Source organism: Pungitius pungitius, chromosome 18 (assembly GCF_949316345.1).
Source record: "Pungitius pungitius chromosome 18, fPunPun2.1, whole genome shotgun sequence".
NCBI classification, from domain to species: Eukaryota; Metazoa; Chordata; class Actinopteri; order Perciformes; family Gasterosteidae; genus Pungitius; species Pungitius pungitius.
The window spans coordinates 3473486-3501122 of record NC_084917.1 but is presented as its reverse complement, the minus strand read 5'-3'; the positions used below and the strand labels follow the sequence as shown (position 1 = coordinate 3501122).

At 47.8% G+C, this 27637-nt stretch overlaps 1 protein-coding gene across 1 annotated transcript in view; it reads left to right on the top strand.

Moving 5' to 3' along the window:
• The window catches only part of ntng2b (netrin g2b), a 56406-nt gene that overhangs the window by 276 nt on the left and 28493 nt on the right, over positions 1–27637 (top strand). The window contains exons 2-3 of the mRNA XM_062559016.1: positions 9626–9969; positions 19614–20257. Coding sequence (XP_062415000.1) covers positions 9626–9969; positions 19614–20257 — 988 coding nt within the window. The remainder of the gene's footprint in view (positions 1–9625; positions 9970–19613; positions 20258–27637) is intronic.

The following is a 27637-nucleotide window of genomic DNA, read 5'->3' as shown; positions in this document are numbered from 1 at the left end:
AACAATTAAGGGGAACTGGGCTTTGTGTACATCTGCATTGCCTCAATAATCTGCCGTATCGGTTGCTACTCGGGAGCCAGGCGGGCACTTAGGAGCCGTTTAAACTGAATAATTTAGACATCGAAAAAAAGGTACACAATACGGTGGAGTAAGTTCATTCTATAGAACAGACCCATGGAAACATCAAGGCCTATAGAAAGGCGGAATGAGACGATGTTCCCAGCGTTCCGTACGTTCATTCCCCCCCTTTCGTCGCGCAGGGCATGAACACACCATCAACGTATTGATCGTTGTTTGCATTAATTCGGCGCGTGAGGCGCTGCAGAGGAGAGGCCCGCCCTGCCTCTGCACCAGGATCACCCAGACGGAGGCGGGCTAATCTCTCTTGGGGGGGGGCGGGACCTCCACCCACACTTCGCACGGCGCCCTTTCCCACCCTGCGCGGGACGGGAGAAGGTTCCCCTCCTGAACCCCCCGCCCTCCGTCCCCCCCGGATGCCGCATGCGGTGGGAAAAGAAAAAAAAAACTCCCCACATGGGAAACAACGCAGGCCTCCGAGTGATCGATGTGTTTATGTATGTAAAGAGGTCAAAGGGAAAGATGTCCATGGTATGCCGCGTGAGAAAAGGACACACACACACACACACACACACAGTTAATTCAAAAGGGCGAAAGAAATCCTCCAGTTGTGATGGTGAAGAAAGAAATAATTGCACGAGAATCGATGTCCTTTGTCCGGGTCTAACAAGGAACACATCAGAGTGTGGCACAAGAAATGCTTTTAAATCCGGGGCAACAACAAAAAAACAAAAAAAAACCACTGGTTGTGCAGCGAAGCCGCAGGCGGCGGCGCCGCGGGAGCGTGCGGCGGCCGCGGGCCGCTGCGTGTGACGGTAATTAGCCGAGGTTTCCACCCGCGGACCGTCGCTGGGGCCACTGGGTCCTGGTGAGCTGCTGTGGATGTGGATGTTCACAGCGGTGTTTAAAGGGTTTTCTGATGTAAAAAGGAAAAAGAAAAAAGGCACAAGGCCACAAAAAAAGCGGCGGGAAGCTTGTGATCGGCCATGTTTGTGGAACATTGAACTGAGTATTTATGGCTAATAAGTTTTTTTTTTTTTAGGTTTTGCTGTTCAAGCTCTTTTAAATGTGTGTTTGAAGAGTAGACTATAACCATATAACATATAACCAGATCTACCAATAATCTCAATGGGTTTGTATGAAAGAACTTAATAGATCTAGTCAACTAGTGCAGAAAAGACAACTTATTATAAAACAGTTAATTTAAGCTAATTGATGTCTATAGATGTAGAGTTTAAAAAAAACGAGCTTGAACCATTTAAGGAATGTAACGCACACAGATTTATTAGATACTTAGTTGCATTTTTTCGTGCATTCGTAACAATAACCGTGTTATTGCAGCGCATAATGCAAAAACACACACAAATATAACATAATCTAATATAAAAGCATTCCTCCAATTTCATCCCCATTCCCCCCTGTATCCTCCAGGTTGACCCATGAACTGTTGGATGTAGAGATTCTAAAGACACGAGCCTCATTACCCAGGCTCCTCTCTGGCAAAGCGGGGTCTTATTTACCCCCGAGGAAGGACAGAAATAAATGAAGTCCACCGTTGATCGAGTGATGGAAACAAAAACCCCGCTGCAGTAAAAGGTCAGAGTGGCCGTCATCTTGTTCCGTGCCCACTGGCTTTCAATCATGAAAAAAAAAAAAAAAAACTCAGAGCAATGCTCATTTGTGATATTGTCTTAGTAATGAAAGAAAAGATTGTTATTCGTGACTTGTACACAGTCTGCCATTATCGGGCACAGTTTGGCAAAAAGCCAAAGCTTTCAATATTTCCAGCTATGTGTATGTATTTATGTGCTATATCCTACATTATTAAAGGGTGATAGATCAGACTACAAACATTTCACAAAGAAGTCCCGAAATCTCATATTCAAGGTGTGTGGAAACTGAGAATCGGAGTTCTTCCTCTATTCCGACTCAAAGAACAACGCCAGCCCTCCGCTCTCCAGCGCCGCGTTCATGCACCCACAAGTCACATGACACAACAACACAAAACAAAGGGGAAAAAAGTGTGTTTCTCTGTTTCAAAGACAAACGGAGTCCGTCAGTGGAAACAAAGCAACACAACGCGCTGCACTGAACAGATGTTTAAAAAGTGACGTTGTCCCATAACTTTATCCAACTTGTTATTATTGTGACAGTGACGGCACTAGTCCCCAATCCTTAGAGTAGCAATGACTAGCAATAATTCTAACTCAAACTAGAACTTCCTTGAACCCCAACCCAGTGGTTTTGGTGCCGAAAGCCACCCAGAAGTCAATGGATCCGACAACCGCGGGTCAACGTTTGGCTTTGATTTACAAGTTGTGCCGATGATGTTCATCTTTACTCGCATCCACTGCACTGTCCATTTACTTATTACCCTCCCCCTTCTCCTTCTGAAACCGTGACATCATGGAGACCTCCAGGTCTCGTCGCCCGTGGTGCAGGTAGGCGCCGCAAGCCCTGGTGCCGAGGGGTCAGCGCGGCGCAGGAACCTTCTGGGCGGGACGAGCGAGAGGTTGCGTGAGCAAATCAACCAGATGAAAAGCCGGTATGGATCCTGCTGGATTTATCCCTCCCCTCCCCCCCCCTTGATGTCAACACGGAGCATCTGTCAGAGGAAGAGACTTGTGCCCCTCTTGGGCTCCGAGAGCGGCAGCAGTGTCCCGTGTGAGCAGAACGTTGTGGTGAACAGGCCGTAAATTCTGGACCTGACTTTAACCTGCGGCTCGGCCCCCGGCCATGAATCTGAAGTGGCACATCTTCTAAGTGGCGCACGGGAAGTAATGTGTTCATCTTTGGTTCCATGATTCCCAGGTCCAATGCGAAAGTAAACTACTGTCAGAGCCAAAGCACTTAATGTCGCCCTGATGCAACGATCGTTACGATGAAATCGATGAACAGCCCCATGAAGAGGGAAGAGAGTCGATGAAAGTTGAAAGTGTTAAATAAGGATCGCGCAACCCTCCCTCATCTGAAAACCCAATTTGAGATCTCCCACGGCCGAGCCGGCGTATCAAAAGAAAAAAGGGGGGTGGGGGTCCTTCAAGGAGCACTCGCTTCATTTGTCAAAGTCCACTTGGTGCTCACGGGAAGCACTGACTTCTGAAAACGCTCTCACCTCCGGTCCGTTGTGGCTCTTCTGAGCCACCCGACATTTGGTGACGCAACAGGTGAGTGAATGAAGAGGAGGGGGGGTGAATGACTTATTGATTGAAGAGGGTGGGTTTGTTACCGTAACCTTCAGCGGCGACAGACGCGTCGCAGCGTTGAAGAGGGGAGAGAAGTGTGTGTGTGTGTGTGTGTGTGTGTGTGTGTGTGTGTGTGTGTGTGTCGTGGTGATGGTAGAGAGGGAGGGAAAGGCACCTCCAGAGGTTTGCATCGATCACCTGATCACACCGGGACATTGAGGAGGTTCAATCGTGCCGCGGCAGACAAGCCTGCGTATAAAGGTGCACATTCATGCATTCACCTTCCACACAGCGGAAAGTCTGCATGCATGCACGCACACACACACACGCGCACACACACACACACACACACACACACACAAGACGGAAAGAAATGAACATTAAAAAAATGCATCTTTTGTATCCTCAAACCCTCTCTCAGCCACACACAGACCACAGTAGATTAGAGTTTCTGCTGCCGGCCCAGTGTGGGACGGGAACCCAATCGAGGCAGCCAATTCTCAGGGGAGGTTGGGGGGGGGGGGGGGGCTTGTCGTCCCGTTTTACGAGGTGGCCGCTACGAGATGGGGAGGGACGAGCCCTCCGGTGTCCCTTCAGCTCGTTGCGACTCACTTCTTTTTGGATACCTAACCACCGCGTCCGCCTCCGACCAATCGGGCTTCTCGGGACAACCGCCCCCCCCCTGAGAATTAGCAGCCCCCGAGAGAGGTCAGCATGACGCTCGACCAACGCTCGGGTTTGAAAGAAAAAAAAAAAGGTACACTGACGTAGAAACATTGAAAAAGGTACGGACTGTGCTTGTGGTGTTAATACATCACGGGGCGCAGAGGGTAAAAGGGTCGGATGTGGTTCGTGGGAATGAGGTGAGATGTGCCTGCGTTCCAGGGTCACTTCAAGGTTATTTCTGGTTTGCCTGGTGGGCAAACACCTGATGTAAGTGAAAAGAGCATCGCTCCCAAAGGTAGGACCGCTAACTAGGAGTTGCTAGGAGACCATGATTGGCGTATGTGTGCATGTTCCTGTATCTCTCTCTCTCTCTCTCTGGCTTGCTTTGTGTGTGTGTGTGTGTGCGCGCTTCTCTTTATCTTCTGGAGGACCCAGCTGGTTGTTTAAAGGCATCATATGTTCACACGGAAAGGTGTTCTGTAGTCTGGGAGGCCAACATTCGCTTTGCTGACCGAAAGGGGGAAAAAGGGCATGAAATTTAGGAAATCTAAACTTTTAGAATATTACATTTAGATTCAATTTAATCTCCTAGGAAAATAAACCACAGAGGGATTCATCTGGTAAGAGAGCTCCTCCAATTTACACCATTGTTGTACCGTTAATGATACAATTGTAACAAATTCATTAATTTTTTTAATCAGATTATGGGCGCCCCCCCACAATATAATAACACTTTTTTTGACATAAGCTGTAGTGCTCCTACACTACATGTGTAAAATCAGAGGATTAACCTTTAAATACACTTGTCATAGATACCTCTAGAGTCTTAAAAGACATCAGCCTGTGTGTCTAACCAGAAAAATGTATCCTTCACTGTGTGTGTGTGTGTGTGTGTGTGTGTGTGTGTGTGTGTGTGTGTGTGTGTGTGTGATTAAAGCCTGGCCATCTGGTCAAAGCATTTCATGATGGATGGATACATTATTTCTGATCATGCGCAAATTGTTTGGTGGCCTTCCCAAAGTTGCAAACTGATTTATGTGAGAGCGTGACTCCCGCGCAAGTTGACTTTTGCGTCATCCTTTCGGCAAATAGAGAGAGAAAGAGAGAGAGAAGAGGGGGGGGGAAAGGGGAGGGGGAGGAATGAGGCTCGTCCTGAACCTTGTCCAAACTCTGCATGCTGCCATCATGAAGGGTCCACTTTTTTTTTTTTATCAAGGTCTGCCAGCCAGGCCCCTCTGACAGTTCTGTCTGTAGCCAAAAACTCAAAAAAACACAGAGAGAGTAAGAGTAAAACAGAAGGAGTATAGAAAAAAAAAAACATTTCGACACAACTTTTCAGATTTGGTGTGCTCACCCCGGGGGAGCCGAATGATTCACAGAGCAGATTCCTATATCGTGTTCAATAAATAACAGAAATGACTTAATGTTCACATGCAGCCAATTGACAATCAGGCCCGTTTTCAATGAGGGCGTCTTGTTTTACTCGTGCTCTTTAAACACAGCATGCTCACCGACGTTGTTGCAGGGAATGAATGCAGCCAATCTGCCTGTTGTGCCACATATTGTGTTGTGTACAGGTCTATTAAGCGGGACAGGCGACTCTATTGTTATTGATGCTCGGATTTAGTTGGACATAATTGAATTCCAAAAAACACAAAATCACTCATTCATCATGTTGAGGGTTGACATTTCCGCTTTTTTTTTTACTGATGCACATTCGAGTGAATTTGGCCAAGTTCGAAAACGTGTCCATATGTAGAAAATGTGCATTTTATGTCGCTTCTCTGCCTACACAAGTAATCCTCATCCGTTTGGGAAATAAATGTTTGGAGCTTAAGTCACTTTTTCTTGACCTGAATCAGCGATGATCCTCTGCCATGGATCCCTCACGAGAAAGAAGAAGAAAAGAAAATAGCTTGTTACACATACAAATATCTGAAACCCTTTGAGAGTCTAATATTTCATCTAAAATACAGGCTTTTAACTCTTCTTTTACTTCTTTTTTTTTTCTACACGCTGTTGGTGTTTCATCTCTGAGGCCGTTTGAGAAATCCAGCAGGCCTTTATTTTGCCTCTTTGCCTTAGTGCAGAGTGGATTAAAATGTTATTCCATATCAGGAGCCTGATTTAGAAAGCAAATACCGTATTTGTGACGCTCTATTGATCCCCGAGGGGGGAATTCGTCTTTCAGTCAGGCCCTGTTAACAGTGCAGTGGAGAGGGGAGGGGGGGGGGGGGGAGGTGCGGGGGGGCCACCTCTCTAAAAAAACACTTCAACAGTACAAAAAGAGGTTAAGGCTCATCTCAAAGATACGAAAAGAGAAGGAAAGCCCTGCAAGGACAAACTATCGATCCTCCCCTGGGTGTACCGCCAGGTATTTAAGACAGAGCTCCATAATTCCCACTGAATCATACATCTCTTTCTCCCCCTGCCCTCCCCCCCCCCACCCCACCCCTTTTCTTTTGACCTCTTCCCTCACCCAACAGCAATGTCACGTTGTACAAACACATCCTGGAGTACACGTCCATGTCACTACAGCATCGGGGGAAGTTAAACCACTGGAGTTCAGAAAAAAATTGATCTTCAAGGAGAGTTGGGTTGAAAAATAAAAACGTACGTCATTGAAGAACAGAGTTCATTTTTTTGGTTAAATATGTTGCTTAGTCTAAGCTGTAGTACTTTTATTTTCCATATTTCAATTCAAATGAGTCTTCCATTAGACTCTCTGAGACTCCTGAATCCTGGAGAGTTGATGACATCATCAGATGTCTCTCCAGAGCTATAAAGAAGAAAACATTTTACCGATTTAACGGCCTTACCAGTAATCTGCATCAAATGTATCAGAGACATCTTTAGGTACCACTGGATGACCCCTGAACTGAATCATGGACATCAACCGCCTTGTATGCCTCGGGGGGGGGGGTTAAGGAGCTGAAGGCCCCACACACAGTGCACCACTCTGCTGCAGGATGTTACACATCAGCATCATACATTTGAACTAGATTCAGATCAGCGGGTTAACATACAGACAATTAGTATTACAGGTATGTACGGCTGAAGAAACCGTGGGAAAAGTTCATATATATTTGATGTTTATGGGAAATTTAGTAATAATAGTTTTATTTCAGGATGCAAGGAGAGCCGTGACATCACTCTGCACATAAACCGAGCATAGAGAGTGTTCTTTTTTTTCTCTTTGTTTTTTGCACATCTGGACAGATTACGCATCCCCCCCCCCCCCTCCCTCCTTCAAGCCTAGCAGGGTACAGCGTGCGGACCGGTTTGGAGCTGGAACCGGAGCACCGCCCCAGTTCAAGCAGCAGGGCTGAAGCAGATACAAGCTCAGATAGTGATTGAAAGTGATGGTAAAAGGATTTAGCCTGGGCATTAACACACAGAGAGAGAGAGAGAGAGAGAGAGAGGCAGGGGGAGGGAGAGAGAGAGAGAAAGAGAGAGAGAGGGAGAGAGAGAGAGAGGCAGGGGGAGGGAGAGAGAGGTGGGGGGAGGCAGAGGGAGAGAGGGAGGAGGAGGAGGAGGAAGGGTGATATTCTCCATAAAGCCTTTTTTTCTCGCTTTCTTTCTGCCCTTGAGCATCCCGGGTAAACCCGAGCTTGTAAAGTGGGAAGAGGAGGAGGAGGGGGAGAGGGGGGAGAAGGGCGGGCACAAGCCTTTCCTCAAAGTCAACATTTTATACTTTTGATACTCCTTTGCGCTGGATTTTCACTCCTCTTTTCCCAGATCTAGGACACCGATCCACCGCGCGCAGCCATCCTCGGTGTGACTGGAAAAAAAAAGAAAAAAAAAAGAGAAAACTCTCCGGGAGAAACAAGCAGCGCGACGGGGCAGCAGATAACAGGAGTACTGCGAGGACCGCGGAGGGGACCGAGTTGCAGTGGATGATCGTGAGGGTGGGTGGGTGGGTGCTCCTTTTTTCTTTTTTTTTTGCCCAAAGACGGGGACGTGCATGTTCCCTGACCTAACTCGCGGATGCACGTTAAAAGTAAGTGCTTCATCTGATCTGAGAATACATCTCGGAACACGACGCCAGAGCTGCAGCGGGGAAGCTGCACTCAGGACTTTAGGCTCTATTTTTGCACTATTTCAGGCAAACGCGTTTACGCATTGGTCTCGGAAGGTGCAGCACGCGAGCGATGCTGCGCGTTGGGGCGGGAGGAGGGGGGGGGGGGGCACTACTGTAGAAACAGACACACCCCTACACCACAGTCAGTAGCGGGGAAATAGCTTTGGCGACTTCACTTGCCAGCCAAAGTAAGTCCGGGTCCGGAGTGGGGGACGTGCGTGACGTGGTGCAAAGGACCTGGCTTCGGTGCGCGTGGGATGAATTAACGAGGGCGCGCCGCAAAATGTGTCAACCATGTGCATTCACGTGTTCGGTTTAAAGTCGAGTGGGAAGATAATCGGGTGGTGGGAAATCCTGAAACAGCTGCTTTAAGTGCAGTTTGTTTATCTTAAGTGTTTGTTATTAGATAATATCCTGAGGTAAGATATCAATTATTTAAAGAAAATGTCACTTGGTTCAAGATGAGTGTGTAATATTCTGTTCTTTCATGCATTTATTATTTTATGTTGACAACCTAGGCGATAATTAAGATAATCAGATTGATATTTCTTGTGGTGCAGTGTTTTTTTTTTTTTTTTTAAATCTGTAGCCTAATCTTTATATCCAGCATTACAGCCATTACTACTCGGTGCGTAAAAACACGTGCTGCTGCCCGCTGCCGTCGGTGCGTGCCAATGTTATCCACACACAGCGGGCGCGTTTAGTGCGTGTTCATTTACAACTTTTCATATTAAATACCACTCTGGGTCAGAGACGGCTTGGACCGAACTTGCCTTGCTTTAACCAACTTGCGGTGCCACACATCGGCTAAAAAGTTCTCTTCACATAGTCTGAAGACGAAAGGGTTTATTTTTTTCTACTCCCCAAGCGTAATTACCGCCAATTATTAGGCCTACGTAATAGTCAAGGAGTTAATTATGCAACAAAATGAAAACACAAACCACCCATCCAAGCGTAGCTGATATTTTAAAGACATTTACATTGCACTTCTATTACTGCAACAGAGAAATACCATGCAGGACACGTGTCACTTGATACTCTGCTCTGAAAGGAGGCTATCTGCTTATTATTTACACTGAGATAAAGCATGTGCTGAATGAATGAGGATGCGTCGTTCATCATACTAACTCTCCACTTGTCTCACATTTGTCCTCATTTCGTCTCAGGACAACCCGAGGAGCTCGGCCACCGCCAAACGCCCAATGGATATACCTGAAGAAGGGCTGACTACTCGATTGTCCTCTCGATCCAGCGCCACGGTTTCCCTGCGGGACTCTGCCCTCTGAGACGTGGCCCCGCGTTAACATCTCTCACCCAGCTCCCTGCAACACTATGGTTAAAGTGTATGCCGAGACTCATCTCTGTAACATTATCCGCCTCTCCATCCACTGCTCATCTTGCACAGGAAGTCATCCGCCAAAACAATACAGCGTCCCTCTCTCGGCCCAGTGGAGTCCGTCAATATCTGTGAAGAGACACTAAGCGAAAAGTCTTCCGACAACAGTGTCCTCTGGCCATCCGGGGCGTTTAAAAGCCCGGGAGGCACGCTGGCTGAATCTCTCCATTCGCAGCACGGCAGCATGGCGCTGGGAATTTCCCACCACTCCCTTATGAGTACCGCTCCATGCGCACCAAATCTCCTCTGAGCCCCGCGGCCCCCCCCCCCCCCCCCCTCGCCCTGTGCCGGACCACGCTCTGAACTCCACCACCCCACCCCCCCCCCAACCCCCCCAGCCTGCCATGCTCCTCCAGGCCGTGTGCCTGCTGCTGCTGCACTGCTTGGCCTCCGCGCTGGGCCAGTACGAACTGTGCAAGTCCCTGGTGAGCACGGATGAGGGCTCGGTGTGGGAGCAGTACGCGTGCCAGCCGAAGACCGCCTCCATGAGGGACTACATGCGGATCAAGGTGGACCCGCCGGGAATCACCTGCGGAAACCCGCCCGAGAGGTTCTGCACCCTGGTGAGTTTGCCTCGGGGACTCGTCCAGCGGCTTTTACGCTCTCATTAATAACTTCTAAATGCATGGTCAACGTGGGGAACAATGCAAATGCGTGCTCCACACACGTGTTTAAATTCCTTTGGAAGTCAGTTCTAAGAAACGTAAAAGGTGCAAAAAATCGGAAAACTATATTTTGAAAATCATCAAGGTCAGGGTGTAACATTACATTAGATGTCATTTAGCTGACGCTTGTATCCAAAGCGACTTACATTGCTTTATAACCCATGCGTTACATTTGGCCTGGGGAGCAATTAGGGGTCGGGTGTCTTGCTCAGGGACACTTTGACATGGCACATGAGGCAGCCAGAATTCGAACCGCCCAACCTTACGCTCCCAGCGCACCACGCTACTCCATGTGCCACCATCGCAAAGAAGCTGAATAGTGACAGTGAAAAGTAATCACAGATATTAGTACAGAAGAATCCACACTGTAAGGACACAAGTGCAATGACTTGGCATTACTCGACCTCCCTCGGAGGGCCGGGGGTGTTGTTTACATTAGCGTGGACTTGGCAGCCTGGGATCCGGCATGATTAGAGGACCTCACATTTCCTCCGGTAAAATGCATATCGCAGAACCTTTTCAGTTCCAAGGACACTGAAGGGTGAGCTGCGGGAAAACTCGTTAAAATGTCTGCTACAGCAATATTTAACACACTTTAGCCTGCAGGCTAGTTCCCATCCCAGCTAATGCAAGTGTAATAATCTGAAATGCGGGTTATAAAATCATTGTAATACTAAGAAGACTGCAATTAAACTTCCCCCACCATCCTCCCACACGCCTATTCAGAGGAAAGTTAGATTTGAGGTTTGACTCCCTGTGTGTGTAGGCGTGAGAGAGAGAGAGAGAGAGAGAGAGACTTCTCCTTCATCCGTTCCACAGACTGCCCGCTCTCTCCGAGTTGGCCAGTATCGAAGGTGCCAGACTTATCTAAACAGCCATGAGTCTCACAACAAGTGTTCCGGGGAGAGTGTTTGAGCTCGTCAACATCACATCATGTCGTGCTGTTAATTAGGTATTTGTATCCTCTGTGACTGGAGCTTTGTTACCGTGGAACAGATTTAACAAACAACCCTGCGCCCTCGACTCTAACACTAACAGCACTTGGGGTCACTTGACAGGAGCAGGAAAGGATATCGTGCTCCTCGGATACCTAATGGTTAATGATTTGTTTAATGTAGTGGTAGCGGAAACCTTGTCTCGAGAAGCCTCTCCGGTGACTTTCCTCCCGAGAAGGGAGACGGAGAGAGAGAGAGAGACGAGGTGGGAGAAGTGAAGAGAGATGCTCGCTGCCATAACGTATTGACGTCTGCCCCCTAATGGCCCCGGCCTGGAAACTTCTATAACTACGTTTTCTGAGAGAGCAATGATAAAATATTGATGGGTTCCTTAATGGGCTTCCTTACAAGGGTTTGGTCGCTCCATAGCAAAAGATCCAAAGTGCCCCGCTAAGCCGGCGAGAGGAAAAGACGGACAGAGGGCGGGGCGGGAAGGAGTTTGGTCTTAGTCAGCACTTTTACTTCAGATGGTGTCGTTGGGGTGGAAAGTCCTGCTTCTTCATATGTCATCTGCGACTGTGGTTGATTGAATCAGGAACCCCCCCCACACCCTGCTGGTTTGGGGATTTAGAGAATGAAGAAGCTGTGAGATGAAAGTTTACTTAAGAAATTAGGGCTGTCAGACTGAAATGCCCACAGAATGAGGGTCATTATTTGACAAATCCTTGGCTGTGTAATAAGAAATTACTATTCTGCTATTTAATAATCCATATAATTGCAAATTTGTGACCAGACAATCCAAACATTTTGGATTAGGAATGACTGCATCACCTGGGGACACAATCAAGGACGGAGGGTTTTGTTTTTAGGATTAACGGTGTACAGGTCATTTATGTTGATGCGAGCAGCATTTTCCTCTCTTTCTTGACCCCAAATTTGGCAGCTTTACAGAGAAGCCAGTTTCTTATCCAATTGTACATTCCTACAAGTCAAGGGGATGTCGGGGGACTGTTAAAAAAGGAAAATAGACTGCATCATGTGCAGAGCTGCTCATCCTCGATAAGACTCGAGACACACTGCGGAAGATGCTAAATATTTCCCTCTGCTCCCATCACCCCGTGAGTGCTACCGTGTGCCCCGAAAAACTTTGGGGAAAAATTCACTTTTGGGGGGTTTTGATGTTGAGGCGTTCTGCAGCTTGTATAGGTTTAAAGTAGCGTATGCTTCCTCCATCTCCACAGGGAAGCTTTTCTTTTTTCCCCCACTCCATTTATCTCTCTTGTTCCCTTGGAATTCAGCATCTTTCCTCCTCAGCCAGAAAGTCCAGCATGTTGGCTTCTTCAAACATGTCGGAGTTCCAGCGCTTCGACAGAGATGCTACTGTCACTAGTGCCGTGCACAAAGCATCAGTAGTTTCTTTGTAGTTCCCCATGTATGATCGCTGGAGTTTTGCAGTTGAGGATGATGGAGTAAGGCAGTACGAGGGGGGGGGGGGGGGGCAGTGTGTTGCAGAGGAGGGGAGGGGGGGGAATAGCTAATGATGAGGGAGAGGTGAGGAATTCCAAGCTTAGCTAAGCAGAAAGATGAAATCAAAGTTTCACACAGTAGTACACGCGTTGTCGACATAAAAAAAAAAAACCCGCATCCGAAACGCTCTCGTCATACAGTTCGTCTGTTATTTTGCTTTTTAAAATTCTGAACCGAAAACCTTCAATCAGCCAGCTCCTTCGGGGCCCGACAACCGCGAGCAGCCCGAATGCAAATGGGAGGCTGCGTGCACGAGTGCGGGAATGTACAGTGTGCCTGACGTTAGCGGGGACCAGCAGGGGTGTGTAAAACGTGTGCACGAGTTGGCCGACCGCGCACAGTAGTACGTCTAAGACAAACAACTGAAAACACACACACACACACAAACACACCTTCCTGCTCCACAACACATTTGCTCGTTTTAGAAGGTAGAAATCTGCCAGCTCTAAAAATAGACATGAGAAGAGAGAGAAGCTGCGCAGCAGCGGAAGGGGAGCATGCAGGAAGGGGAGGAAGATGGCAGCTGGCAGCGTGGATCAGTGCTTCCCAGACTGGGCCTTTGGCCATCCTTCATATTCCATGCCCAGTGTAGCCCCCGCCAGGCCCGGCTGCCCTGCCCCCGCCCCGCCCCCCTCCGGCGTAGTGGGCCACGGGGGTCCATGCGAACAGGGCCGTCTGCACCCAGCGAAAGGGCCATTCCCGATGCACCTCCCCGGGGTGAACGCCAGCCCAGGTGGCCAGTGTCCTAATAAACCTGAACCTCGCAGGGAGGAGGGGGGGGGGGGGGGATTCGGGCGCAGCACAAGCAGGTTCGACAGTGCGGGAAGGGAACAGGGGGAAAGCAGCCGACACAAAGACTGACTGTATGGACGCAGGAGGTGGGGGAGAGTGTGGTGATGTAATGCCGTGGCTTGCTTTCCCATTAGGACACAGTTGAAAGTGATCAGAGAGTGTTTAGATGTGTTGGCAGAACGGGGGGGGGATAGTTATAAGTGAGATTTATCCCCGGCCGAGGTGATACTTAAAGGGATTGGCCGCAGGGGCTTAGGCAGGCGGAGGTGAACTTCTCAAAACCCGCCTCGTCTCGTCGTCAGGATCTCAGGGACCGGTGGCTGTTTGGAGATTAGAGGCCATAAGTAGAGGAGCTGCAGACTTGGCCTTCACTGAATGATATCAGATCTGTTTCACTATTCTTCATCACCAAATTTAGAAATGCGTGGCTTTTCACCAGTAGAAATGTGGAATATATCAAGAAACACCTTAGTCGATTATCCACGGGGAAACCTTCTGTGTTCACTCACAATCGGACTCATGGAGAGATGATTTCTGTTGATTTAAAACTATCTGGAAATCTATAGCGTGGGGCGATTGACCTTGTTCTCTCGTCGAAGCTGTGTAAGAAAGAGGGGACTGAAACGTTATTATAACCAAGAATTGCAACAACACCGTGGTTGAAAAACGTCAGCATTTCCCTTTAACATCTCTAACACAGCACCTTGAAACGCAGTGATTATTTACATCTAGCGGGCTCCCGGTGTAGCATTTGAATGACACAACCGTTTGTAAGTCCCTGTTGCAATAAGAACGTCTTCACTGAATGTCATTGTGCCGACGCGTCTGCATTGCTACGCTCTGAACCTGGTGTGGCTTTAAAGAAAACAGAATGTTTGTGGCCCTTCAATCGACGGGTTTTTGTTTTTGTTTTGTTGTTTCTGTACGCAATAGTCTTGGAAACTTATCTGTACTGTGACGTTTTTTCACACACACAACTAAGTGGTTTGCTGCTTGCTTAAATGACGTCTCTTAAAGGGACACGTAGAAAAGGCATGCTATTTCAATGCCCTGCCATGATCGGGGGGGGGGGGGGGGGGGCATTTAAAGGACTTGTACAGCTGCACGATTTGTGAGAAGAGTTGGCGACATCCTTTTGTGGCTGCCGAGAGAGCTGCAAGATGTCTGATGAATTGCCTCAAGTGCTGTCACATGAGTCGCCGTCTGAAGACTCCACATCTGAAGGTGACTAAATATGGGCGAGTGGTTAAAAAGAACTCAGGCTTCCAGACCTCCGTAGTCCGCTGCATTGCCATGAAACCCGTACATGTGATGAAATAGTTGGTGCTCGCGTTGCATCGTGGGTAATACACACACCCTGTTTGGAGTAAAAAAAAAAAAAAACGTTCTTGTTCTGCCGCTCAATCTGGGTCGACACTATACGTCAAATTAAATCTGAGGAGTGCTCTTTAAGAAAAACAAAAGGCATAGTAAAAAGATCTCTGGTGCAAAATCCACGTCATTTCATCTCAAAGCTCTGTCTGCCTCCCTTTATCTACATCTCCTGCTTTGTTGTTGGTTTAGAACCAACAACAGGCATCAATAAAGGATAATAGCTTTTACCTGAATTCACCTCATCACTGCACTCAAAGAAAAAAAAAAAAAAAAAAAGACCTCTCCTTGAGATGTTGTTCTTTCAGTGCACAGTACAGGCTGTGAGCATCAGCAAGTTCTTAGGAAAGTTCCAAATATAACTCGTCCTGGTCGGGCTGAGCGGGACAAGCCTTCTTCTCTCCTCCTCCAGCGCAGTCACACATGCCTACAGCAAACATTTACTTTTGCTTGCACATAAACACACACAAAGAGAGACATAAACAACACCCACCCACGCAAGACACATTTACGCCGCCGTTAAGACGTTTAACAGCGAGCAAATTATCACCAATAAAAATAATTAAAACTAAAAGGATTTGTGGACATACACACACACACACACACACACACACACACACACACACACACGGGTTGTTCACATTCTCGATGCGACGTGCACAAACCTACGCGTTGCACATACACACAGACGCAGCATCTTCTCTCGGGGTGACATGAAGCGGTATATGATGGAAAAACATCCAACGAAATAAAAGATTAACGTTATAACTAAAAAAGCAATATCCCTGTCTCTTTGCCTCTGTGGCCTTTTTAATGGGAAGGTCACTTCATTCGATGTTGTCTCCAAAACAAAACAAATTGTGTTCTCCGAGTGTGTTCCCGCTCTTATTCCCCTTGCTAGCAATATAACTTAGAAACTCCTATAAGTGGAGGAAGAAATAAAGAGGCGGGAGGGCGCACGGCGCAGGCGGTGACAGAACATCTTTTGGGTGGGGGGGCACAGAAATGGTCATAAAAGCAATGGACAAGTCATTTTGTGCGTGCTGCATTTCCGTGTGAATGCACACCGGCAGCCTGTAAACTGTTACAGTTCTTCAGTAACGTTTTATCACAGCGGAAATGAGTCGGTAATAAACCGAGCTCGCTCTCGATCAGTCCCCGTGGCCGACGCACACTTTAAACACTCGGTGTGTGCTTAGAGCGTTTGGAAATCGCATTGTTAATCCGCAAGTAAAAAAAAAAAAAAAACAAGGAAGTCACTCATCGCCGAGGCATCGCGGCGGCTGTTGTCGTGGAGACGGGATCCCAGCGAGGATAATTGCTGGAGGGGTTTAGCAGTGCGGGCCACCTGCCGCAGCAGTTGGCCGGGATCTGCGCGCGTGTGTGTGTGTGTGTTTGTGTGTTTGTCGTTGTGTGTGCGTATCCTGGCATCGATGTAGTGGACCGGCCTAGAGTGGGAAAAGGAGGACAGGGCACACAAAAGGCTTAAACATAACCTCTGTCTAAGTCCCGGGGGGGGGGGGGTGGAATCTTCCGGTCTACATCACAGTGGATATCACCTCTACTGATGGCGAGAGGTCAGCAGCTTTTTGACCTGACGCTCAAATAAAAAAACAAAAGATACGAATGTGCCTTCACACAAACACACTTTCCCTCCGAAACACAAAGGCTGTCACTTAGCGCACTTAAGCAGCTAACGTTAACGGAGTATCTGGGACAGTGCGATCATTTTCAATGGGATTTGTCAGGACGGGGGGGTCATCGCAGAACAACAAGCCCGCTAATCCGGTCCCCGTGTGTGTAAACGTGCGCGTCTCCACCCGAGGTCAGGTGGTGCATTGACACAGAGAACCGGGAAGCACGCGAGAGCTCACCCCCCGCCCCCCCCCTCCCCCGGCCATCCCATGCCGCTTCCTTTCTACTCCGCAGTTGTTTTTATGAGCGTCAGATTGTCACCCCGACAGTGATCTCCGTCTGTGGCGGTGCAAAGGAGGTAATTGGGTTATCAGATGGAGGACTGTGCTGCCGCGCGGTCGCAGCGAGGAGGGGAGATAGATCATCAGCAGGGTTTTTTTTTTTTTTTTTTCCCCGCTGTGGAGATGCATCGCGGCGCTGCGCGGCGTCTTCCCGGGCCTGCACAGCTCCCCTCGGCACCGGCTCAGCGTTTGCTTATGTTTGGAGTTCTCCCACTCTGCGCTGTCACCATAAATCAGATGATTTATAATCGCAGCCTCGCAGGACTGTAACTTTTGCTTTTGTTATTAGACCACTAGAGTGGCTTTGACTGACTGCTCACTTTCCCCCCTCGGTACAATACGACGACTTTATTAAAAAGAGGCGGAACCGTCCGCTGCTCCTTGGCAGTAAGTGGGAACGCGAAGGCCCGAAAGGAAGCGGGGGGGGCGACACGTGAGCTCGCACAAGCGCGTCGATATGATGCAGTATTGCTTTCACATTAGAGCTTACATCATACAGGAGAAACTGCAGTTTGAAGGGACACTTCATCGCAAATCGTTTGAGCATTGAACACTTTGCAGGCGTGAACGGATGCCGACGAAAGTTGGGTCAGCTTGAAGTCGTGTTAGTTGTGATGCTCTCAAATGGAAGAGCACAACATCCATTCAACCTTTTCTGAATGCTTCATAATCAACCCTCCATCTGCACGCTCCATATGTCTCCAAAACACGTACGTCTCCTCCCAAATGGAGCTAAATACACACCTTGAATTTCAATATTCACCGTTTTCCCGAGATAAAACTACAATCTATTTACAGCCACCTTTAAAAGGCGTTTAAGTGGTGACAGATTGATTCATGGGTAAATATCAGTAAACTCTCTGTATGCAACGGCTAAGAAAGTGAGTGAGTTAATATTACGCATCACTCTTGTCAAAGGAAACACAAATCTGGATTTCATTTTTTTATTGACAGGATATTCTCAGCAGGTTCCTTTAATGTTTTTTAATGGTTTAGAAGTCTACGCAGTTGAAGAAGAGGCACATTAATCAACTGTATTATGATCATCGCGGACCCACATTGATCTCCAACTGCTAAACATCAAACGTGGGACCCAACCAAGATAAAAGTGACCGTGCATTTTTAAAACAAAAACTATGATCATTAAAATCCTGTTAATTTCCTGAGAGCTCTTCAGAGAGCTCTTTTAAACCAGTTAGCGTATCTAAATGGCTCTAAAGTGGAGACACTTGATTAGCAAATATAATTGGCCGCGTTGAATAAGATGTTGCTTTGTTCCTATTTATAAATCTCTGTTAATATTAGAGAGAAGGAGGAAGTGCGTTGTTTAAGAAAGGTCTTAATATTCACTTTTTTACACCCGAGTTGTTGAAACTTAAAGTTTAATAAATAAAGACAATGTCGGTGATTAATTCAACTTGATGTGTTTCAAGTTGAAGCAAAAGAATATATTTTTTAGGCACCAAACAGAATTTCAAGATGAGCCGCTCACAATCTTAAGCAGTACAATTAGAAGCAGGAAACAAACTAAAATAAATAATAAAAGGAACAAAACAGAGAAGAAACGGGAGGAAGAAAGAAAGGAAGAGGTGGAAGAAAAAAGGAGGGATATTTTTAGATATCCTCTGCTCTCCATCAAGAGCTTGTTAAGACTGCAGTCAAATTTAGAAATACTGTTCGATTCCCAATAAATAGAAGAAGAGGACGACATCAGCTATGAAATAGAACCGGTTAGTGTAGAAAACGGGAGAGGGGAAACTTATTCTTAACCCATATGAAACATATATTATATATAACGCCGATATTTTCTGTAAATCAGTCAGTCTGACTGTGTTAACGGCGCAGTGGAATTTTGGGGGTTAGAAGTTTTTTCGAGCTGCTACACAAATGAAAGTATATGAAATAACGCCCGTGGCTGTGTGTGAATAGTTGAACAATTAATACAAAGATAGTGATGCCTTTGAAGCGATGAATGACAGATTACACATCTGAGCAAAATAATAACTCCTATCAGTGTAATTAGTACATCCAGAGGGCAGGATACGCCTTGTGAATGAGACCCAAGCCAAACAGCGCCGGGGCTTCTTCTCTTCTCACAAATTAACCACCAGGAGAGATGACGGAGGATCTCTGGGATTTCTCTGTGCAAATATTTAACTTCTGAAGAAGACGTGGAAGTCAGACAACTGGCTTACAACTGTAAGATACATGGGGTTTTTAGTGAAATATCTCGATAGAACGAGATGGTTCCCCTGGATTTATGGAGTGAGGGGAAACTTATCCGAGAGGGAAGGATTTGAAATTTCACAAAGTTTGTTGACGACTGGGAATAAAGGTCACGGGTTCTAGACATGTTTTGGAACGTGGAAATGTGCTAATCGGAGTAAGCCGGTAATCAAATTAGTCCCGAGATCTCCTCACAGAGATAGAGAGGGAATTGTCTTCTGCGTGAGGAGCCCCGTTGACTCCTGAGTTTCCGAGGAGGGGCTTAAAAGTCTTGGCGTCGCTAGAAGCAGAGGATCAATTCACCGGAGTTAAAAGTGCAGCAGCACTCTGCTGCCTATGCAAAGGCAGGGACTCGACCTTCACACTTCCTGTTGTGCCGTTTACCAAGTTGACTTTTAAGCTCCTCCCTCCCCCCCCCCGGTGCCCTGGCGCGATGCACGCCATCCTTTGTGCGAGCAACGTTTCTGACGTATGCTCGTGGCTCAGATGAAGGGGAAGATCTATGCTTTTATCTGGAAACGTGGGAGAGGAAATATATATATATATATATCATAACCTCATCTATGCTAATCGAGTCTGTGACGCCGTCTGAGAACACAATACTTCCTGTTACAATGATACGGAATACAATACTTCCTGTTACAATGATACGGTGTTGTATTGATCTTCAAACCGTGGCTGATGTGAAACTCTCTCTGGTCTCCATCTCCTTCAGGAGAACCCATACCTCTGCAGTGATGAGTGCGACGCCTCCAACCCGGACCTGGCGCACCCTCCTCAGCTGATGCAGGACAAGGAACGCAACGGCCTGCTCACCTACTGGCAGACGGTCACGTGGAGACGGCACCCGGAGCCCCTGCTGGCCAACATCTCCATGGCCTGGAACAAGAGCCTGGAGCTCACGGACGACGTCCAGGTCACCTTCGAGTACGGCCGTCCCTCCATCATGGTGCTGGATAAGTCCATGGACCACGGGCGCTCGTGGCAGCCCTACCAGTTCTACGCGGACGACTGCATGGACGCCTTCAACATGCCGCCCAAGCGCGTGCGCGACCTCTCGGCCGCCAACATCACGCGGGTCATCTGCACCGAGCAGTACTCGCGCTGGGTGGGCTCCAAGAACGACAAGAACGTCAAGTTCGAGGTGCGGGCGCGCTTCTCCGTGTTCGCGGGGGCGCGGCTGCAGAACATGGACGGCCTGTACACGCGCATGGAAAGTATGAAGGGCTTGAGGGACTTCTTCACCTTCACCAACCTGAGGATGAGGCTTCTCAGGCCCGCCCTCGGGGGCACCTACGTCCAGCGGGACAACCTGCTCAAGTACTTCTACGCCATCTCCAACATCGAGGTACCAGCCAGGTGAGGGTCAACGGTGTCTTGATGAGGGATGCATCTTGGTTTACATTTTCATACCGTTACTACCAAGGATGTGGGAAATGAGAGCTGCTCTGTGTCACCCGTGTCTCCCCTAAAGTTCCCTTCACACTTTTTTCAAGACAAAAGGTGACACTGGAGGCAGAAAAATGGTGAAATTGGGATCTAGATTATTTTTTTCCCCGTTTACGTCGCAGACAGTGTTCCAACGACACATTTGTCTCCAGATTCAGTCCGACACAGATTGCAACCAAAATCTTATTGGACCCATCTTGCACAGTGTGTCATGCAATAACACACACACACACACACAATTGCCAGGAAAGTAAAACCATGCCCACCTCGAGGCTTAGTCCGGTCCATAAGTTAAAGCGATTTCACAGGGACTATTTCTCCGGCAGGAAGTAGATTCAATGAAAAGTCTCCATGGTTTAAAGCTCTCAATTTTTTAGAGCTTTGAGGGCGACTAAAGGGATTTCTGCTGCTACAGCGGGGATGTGCACGGCCCCTGTGTAGCTGCAGCAGGGGTCTCAGCTGGATATCTGGAACCAGATAGCGGACACAATCCTACAGTTGGTATTTTACCAGTAAGTGCATGTCATTTTATAGATATATTACAGCATTGTTTCACGTGCATTGGCCTATAGAAGACTCGCTTATGGATTCCCATCCAAGCTGCATATTGTCGAACGCCTTTTCTCTGGTGACCAACGAAGCGGCTGGAACCGACACTCTCGCCCGGCCCCTCTCCTCTGAGGGCGTTAAAAGCGACCCCGTCTCTCTCTCTCTCTCTCTCTCTCTCTCAGCGTGAAGCCCGGTCGGCCCGTCACCGGCCCGAGAGGAAAGTGATTAATGGCAAACAAACGCACGGCCTCGGTGGTCCAACGTAAACCGCCATCCGCGTTCTGCCAGCGGCGCCGGGGAGCCCTTACGTGGCAACTTTGTGACAGTGAAGGATGCTCGAGAGCGGACGCTTAGCATCAACCAGCCATCTCTCGTACCTTTAAGAATTATCATTCCAATCAATACGGGAGGGTGACATTTGAATGGTATTTAACATCCGTGTTGGGATGGCCTGGAATGGTGTGTGTGTGTGTGTCTGTGTGTGTGTGTGTGTGTGTGATAGGGATAGCGGGTTAGAAAGGGGAAGGTGAAAATGAGGGACTTTCTGAAGGGCCGTTGACAGATGTGGGCGTCTTGTTGTGTCTCGTCTGCGCGGAGTCACGGCACCGGGGGCTGTTTGATGAAGGTCTGAGTGGGTGCTGACACAGCATTCACGCACGCACACACACACACACACACACACACACACACACACACACATAAACAGCCCTCCGGCATTGTGGAAAGGGCCTGCAGGTATTGATCACAGCCACTTTTCAAGCTGAGCACAGAATCAGATAGAGAGGGAGAGCACAGCCCAACACCCCACGGGGGGGGAAGTGGTGGTGGTGTGGGGGGGGGGGGGGGGGGGGGTGAACCAGCACCGCAACCGGCACAGAAAGCCCTGACCACCACGCCGCCCCGAAAGAAAAAAATATTCCTCATATTTCTTTTCCTCCTCATAATCTTTCTTAATTCCTCACATCATGCAGAGAACGTGGGGGGGGCGGCTGGAGACTGTGTCTCTGGTAACGGAGCAACCAAATTTAGCCCCGTTGAGATGACCGAGGCCAGTCCGTCTTCCGCGCCCCCCCCCCCCCCCCCCCCCCCCGGCCACCCACACCTCCCGTAACATAATCACTAATCAATAAGTTATTCTGGGCAGCCAGCAGGAGTATTAGGTGATGGTGGTGATGGTGGTGGTGTGTGGGGGGGGGGGGGGGGGGGGGTCTTCAACAGTACAGTACAATCAAGAGCGTCTGATGCTTACGGCTGGGAAATTGATTTTGGGGGAGCAGGACGATTAGTCAATGTTTCCCGGACAAAAGGCTAAGCTATTTCATCTCATCTCATCTGGCCTCACTAACATATTGGGATTTCCAATGCTTAAAATTTGAATAATGAATATTTCACTCGGGCCGGTGCTCCGGCGGGGACGGCACGCCGAAATGGGTTTTATACGCTCGAGAGCGAATGGCCGTGTACCGCAGGTCGCCGCGGTAATGAGATACGCTGGCGTCGTCCACGGAGGGAGGGTTGGAGTCACTTCCTGGACGCATGGTGCGGCCCTCCGGCTGAACCCGGTCAAGAGTGATTATAATCGGCGAACCCGTCTTAATGTCCCTGCGTTGAGCCTGGACAGAGACAGATAAAATAATACATTTTTAAAAATAATTAAAAAAAAAAAAACTTTTCTCATCAACCGGTGTCACGTGTTCCTCTTTAATCTGACGCTGCATTGTCTCTAAAGAGCTGGCGCAGGTGTGCGGTAAGGCCAGGTGCACAGGGCCAAATAGTGCTGCTTTATCAATAAAAACGTAACCTGACCCCCCTCCACCCCCCCCCCCCCCGCCCTTAACTGCAAACGCAGGGAGGCTCAGTTTTATGGGAGGGAGGTTGTAAATTTAGATATGTGGACGCAATGAAGACACTCAGCGATCTGGATCCTGAGCAGGTTGGGAGGGGGGAGGGGGGGGGGGGGGGGTTTAGGGTGTATAGGGCAGCCGAGGGTGGAGGAGAGAAGGTCAAACAGGGGGAAAGTAAAATTAGATCGTCGATAGAATAATATTATGCCATTCAGCATCCCCTACTTCTGTGGTCCAAAGTGTAATGAGCTACGGGGCCGACTAGGATATCACCTCCAAGCCAAGGTGTTTGTGGTTTTCATTTCGCAGACTGTATCCAAGCCGCATAGGCGGCCATTTCCATCTCACGGACGGATGGGCCTCGGGAACGCCATCGCCAACAATCAAAGATGGAGCGGCAAAGCCTCAACTCCATCATCATTTACATCAGTGAAATCCTATTCCAGCGGGAAGCTTCACCCGTAAGCAGAGCTCTCAAAATCCCCCCCCCCCCATTTCATTGGACCTCGGTCCCCTTCCGTCCCGACCGCCTCGGCCCCATCTGTCAGCGCCCCCCCCCCCCGCCCCGCTGAGTGGCTCCAGGCCCGGCCCGCGGTCCGCTTGGTGGATTAGCAGCGGGGTCACGGATTGGGCCTTTTTAATGAAATAAGCAGTCGGCCGTACGGTGGGTCTTTATAATGGAATGAAAGGAAAGGCTGTAAGCTCAGGAAGAGCCAACTAAGTGAATTAGGCCCCGAGACGGGGGGGGGGGAGAAGGAGATGGAGACGGAGGGAGGGAGGCGGGGAAGACAAAGTCTGCGTTAAGTCTTCCCCCCCCCCTTCCGGCTGGTAATGGCTGCACTATCATCTCCCAGACTTATGAATTTGATTTGATTGGCGGACGGAGTAAGAATGACAATAAATAGAAAAACAAAGTATGCGCGGCACCAGTGACCATTTTCCACATGTTATTCATATGAAAAGATTCACACAGAATTTAAAGTATGTTAGCTCTTTTTATTAGAAAACCCACGATTAGCAATGGAGGCGGTTTATATTTCTCAAATATCAGTGAACGTGTTGATTTTTTGGAAAACGTACTTCTCTTTATTGGCTTAAATTACTGAATAAGGTTAAAAAGGAGGAAAGAGAATCAATTTTCTGGCTAAGGCACAGTTGGAATGAAATTATAAATGGGTTACAAAGTGTGGATAAAGCAATAAAATCATTTATTTGATAGTAGTGCCACTATTTTGGTGATTGATTCTACCACATCATGTACAAGTTCTATGTTTGCTTTTACATGGTCGTGTTGTTTGGTGCATCCTTGACTCAACTTTACTCTTACATGTATTCAAGTGAAAAGAAAATGAATTTTTAGCATTTAAGCAGAATGAAAAAGAAAAAAATGATCCCATGGAAATTAAATGATGTGTGCACAATATATCAGATATCTGACTATAAAATAAGCCTGAAAAATCTGGTATTTGACTTTGGAGGATGTGATCTCGAAGTCACCAGAAGTCGAGAATATCAGGCCACATTTACTCCTGATATTACCACGTGTGCTATATTTGGCTTTGGCATTTAAGACCTGATATTAAAGTTATCATTATCTTGATTCTGCACGTGTCATATGATCATGGAAATGAAAATGTGGTCTGGCCAATCCGTCCGATCCCAATAAAGTCTGGATGCTTTTACACTAAAATGTGTTTTTTCCTGTTCACGACGTGAACTGGATAAGAACTATCCTTCACTGGATCAGGTTCATTGACAATCACTCAAACTTGAACCGTAACCTACTGGGCAAATGTCTTGATGCAAACAAAAAAGATTAAAAAAAAAAAAAATAAACCTTAGTGGTTTACAAGATGATAACAAGGGAAATCCTCCACACACACACACACACACACACGAATTGTCACCGGGCTTTTGAGCGCAGTCCCTCCAGCCTCCCGGATCTTAAACACACTTCCACCGACGCAGCCCCCGGCCCTGTTTTCAACTCCGTTTGAATCCCCACGGAGAGTTGCATTGTGGGTAATGTAGGTGTCGGATTTAGGGAAAGGCAGAAGTAAGGAACAGTCACAGGAAATAGGTTCCGCTCCAATGATTTTCATACTTCTTTGAATGAACTTGAGTGCGATGCGATGAGTACCAAATCAAAACAAAACCAGACACATTGTAACAGCAGCGCACTCGTTAAAAAAGTTGCAAATGGGAAACCTCAAGTCACACACCCCCCCCCCCCCCCCCCCCCCCGGATCTGTACTTTTGCAGTCTCGCCGCCTCCTGAAGGATGGACTAATTGGACTCTGAATTTCGGCCCGTTTCCGAAAAGGTTCATGGTGCTTGTAGAAGCATTAATCTCTGCGGCCTGGAGACTTGTCCATCATCTCCACCGGAGCACAAGGTTGAACAGATGCCTCCGTCATGGAGGCCTCCGGTCGTTTCTGTGTGCCTGGTTATCTACGTGGGGTGACTTTGACTTTGGAGACTGCAACCACTGTTTTTTTTTTTTGGGGGGGGGGGGGGGGGGTTAACTCCACCAAAAGTTTTTCTTTCGTGTCCTTTGCAGAGTGAAGGTGAGAGGATGGAAGGTGTGAGCCTGAATCAGGGGTAGAGGGAGAAAAAAAAAAAAGAAGAAGGGAGGCAGATGATGGATTAACTCCTAGTTTCATGGGACCAGCCGGGGTGTGTGATTTTGTGATGAATGATGCGAGGTGTGATTCTCTGTAAATATTATTCTCCGGGTTTCACACCCGCCACCGCGAGAGTTTTCCACCCTTCGCTTGAAAACTTCTTTTCTGTTTCAAGAGAAACCCGCTTTGCACTTGAATACCGCCGGCTTCTGCCTCATGAATGAAATATGTGCTGCACGCTTGATGTGCGATGATGTGTGTGTGTGTGTGTGTGTGTGTTCTGGACGAAGACAGGAAACCGTCACGCGTGGTCCCTCCCACCGCGGCTCAGGCTCCTCCCCCCCCCGAGCTGCTCTTCCTCCGAGGCAGCCGGGGCTCAGAAACAGATCACTTTTTAAATCATTCATGAGCACTTCCCAGAAAAGAAAGGCATGCAGAAAGCTGAGGGAGCGCAATGAGGAATATGCCATTGTTCCTCTCATATGCCATGATTTATGACACAATGGTTGTAACCGATTTCATAATCACAGTTTATTTCTCTCTTCAGAAGGGAAGGAAAGTTAAACTCAGCAATTTTGCCTGTTTTCCTTTCATTCCCCTCCTTTTGTTTCACAGATGAATGTCTCTCTTTTTTTTTCCATGCCATCCCTCTTCAATGGATTCCTCTTTTCTTCCTCCACCCCTCGTCTCAGTCATCCCACGAATGTGCTTTTAAACTCACAAACACAACAAAAGAATTCCCCCCCCCCCCCCCCCCGCCGGCGCCCGCACTGTGCCTTAACCCAGCATCTGGTGAACGTGGAATCTCTCGATACCGCCAGTGTGCTTTAAAGCTGAAAAGCATGCTGGGGAATTGTTAAGTGGGGGGAACATGAGGTAGAGGGAGGGTGCCCTTGGAAAGATGGGTTTGTGTTCTCAGCCAGCCACATTAATTAGCATAGAATTATTACAGGCGTGGTGCGTTCGAGTCCTGAAACCCGGGGCTTTTCAACGCAAAAAAAAAACCCGCCGATGCGGCGTCTTGCTCGTTCCACGGCGTTCGATGGCTAAAGTTGAGTCTCAGCTCGTTTGAGCTGCTGAAGAAGACCTTGAGTTAGAGGCTCTCAAAAGCTCGGTGATAAGCGAGCAACTGGGGCTTTGTTTTTTTTAGATGCTGTTTCCAAGGTCAAGAATCAAATGTCAAGGTCAAACTGTGATATTTGTAGCCTGCATTTATCTACATGTTGTCAATTAATCACAATATACCTTTAATCAATTGGTCAACATATTTTAACATATTTTACCTTATTGTATTCCTTGATTAAACAGCTATTTGATGCTTAATATCAAATAAATTAAAAAAGAAATCAATCAAAAAGAAAAGTTAGATGAAGTGTTTTTAAACCTTCCACAAAAGTGCTGAAAGTAAATGTGTAAAAACGAAAGTATAATTCGAAAAAATACTGTTTTGAAATTAGGAAACAAGCAATAAACAACAATAAAGAAATAGATAATGAAAATAATCCGTATTCATCTCATACGAAGTTACCAAAGTGAAGAGACAAAGATGGATACAGAGAGTTTGAATAAGTGCCATTGAGCACATTCACAAATCTTTCAATAACTAAAAACCAGAGGTCAACCACTAAATAATGCAGAACACAGCTGGATCATTATGTGTACAGTTCAGATAAGAATAGTATTTCCTAAAGCACCACAAGTAATTCATTTAAATAGAGGTTATGAAGCAAAATATCATAATTACTGCTAAAGCTCAGCAGGGTTTTTTTTTGCTACAGCTCAGAGCACAAGAAAACAGTGTCCTCTCTGGGTTTTACGCATCGAGAGCCCCAAGTTTCAGCACTAATTGTCTTGCTAACTGCACTTGTGTGTGTTGAACCCCTCCTTCCCCCCCTCCTCCTCCTCCTCCTCCTCCTCACCTCCTCTCCTCCGCTGCCCCGCGGCTCGGGCAACTCTCTCCTCTCTAATGAGGTCCTTTCCGTCTCAAGGTTTTAGCGGGATAATTATATTAACCCCCGTCCTCTGGCTGATCCCGGGCACGGCTCGCCTTCCCCGGGCATCCTCACCTCCACGCGCTCCCCGGGAACCAAGACAGCGACGGTGTTTGAGTGTGTGTTTGAGTGTGTGTTTGTGTGTGTGTGCGAGTGTGTTTTCGGGGACTTTTAGGACAAATTAAACGAGAGGACATGCACTAAGGGGGAAGAAAGAAGGTTGTGTTGGTGTGGAACAATAACAAGGACTGGGGATTACGGGATTGTGTGTGTGTGTTGGTG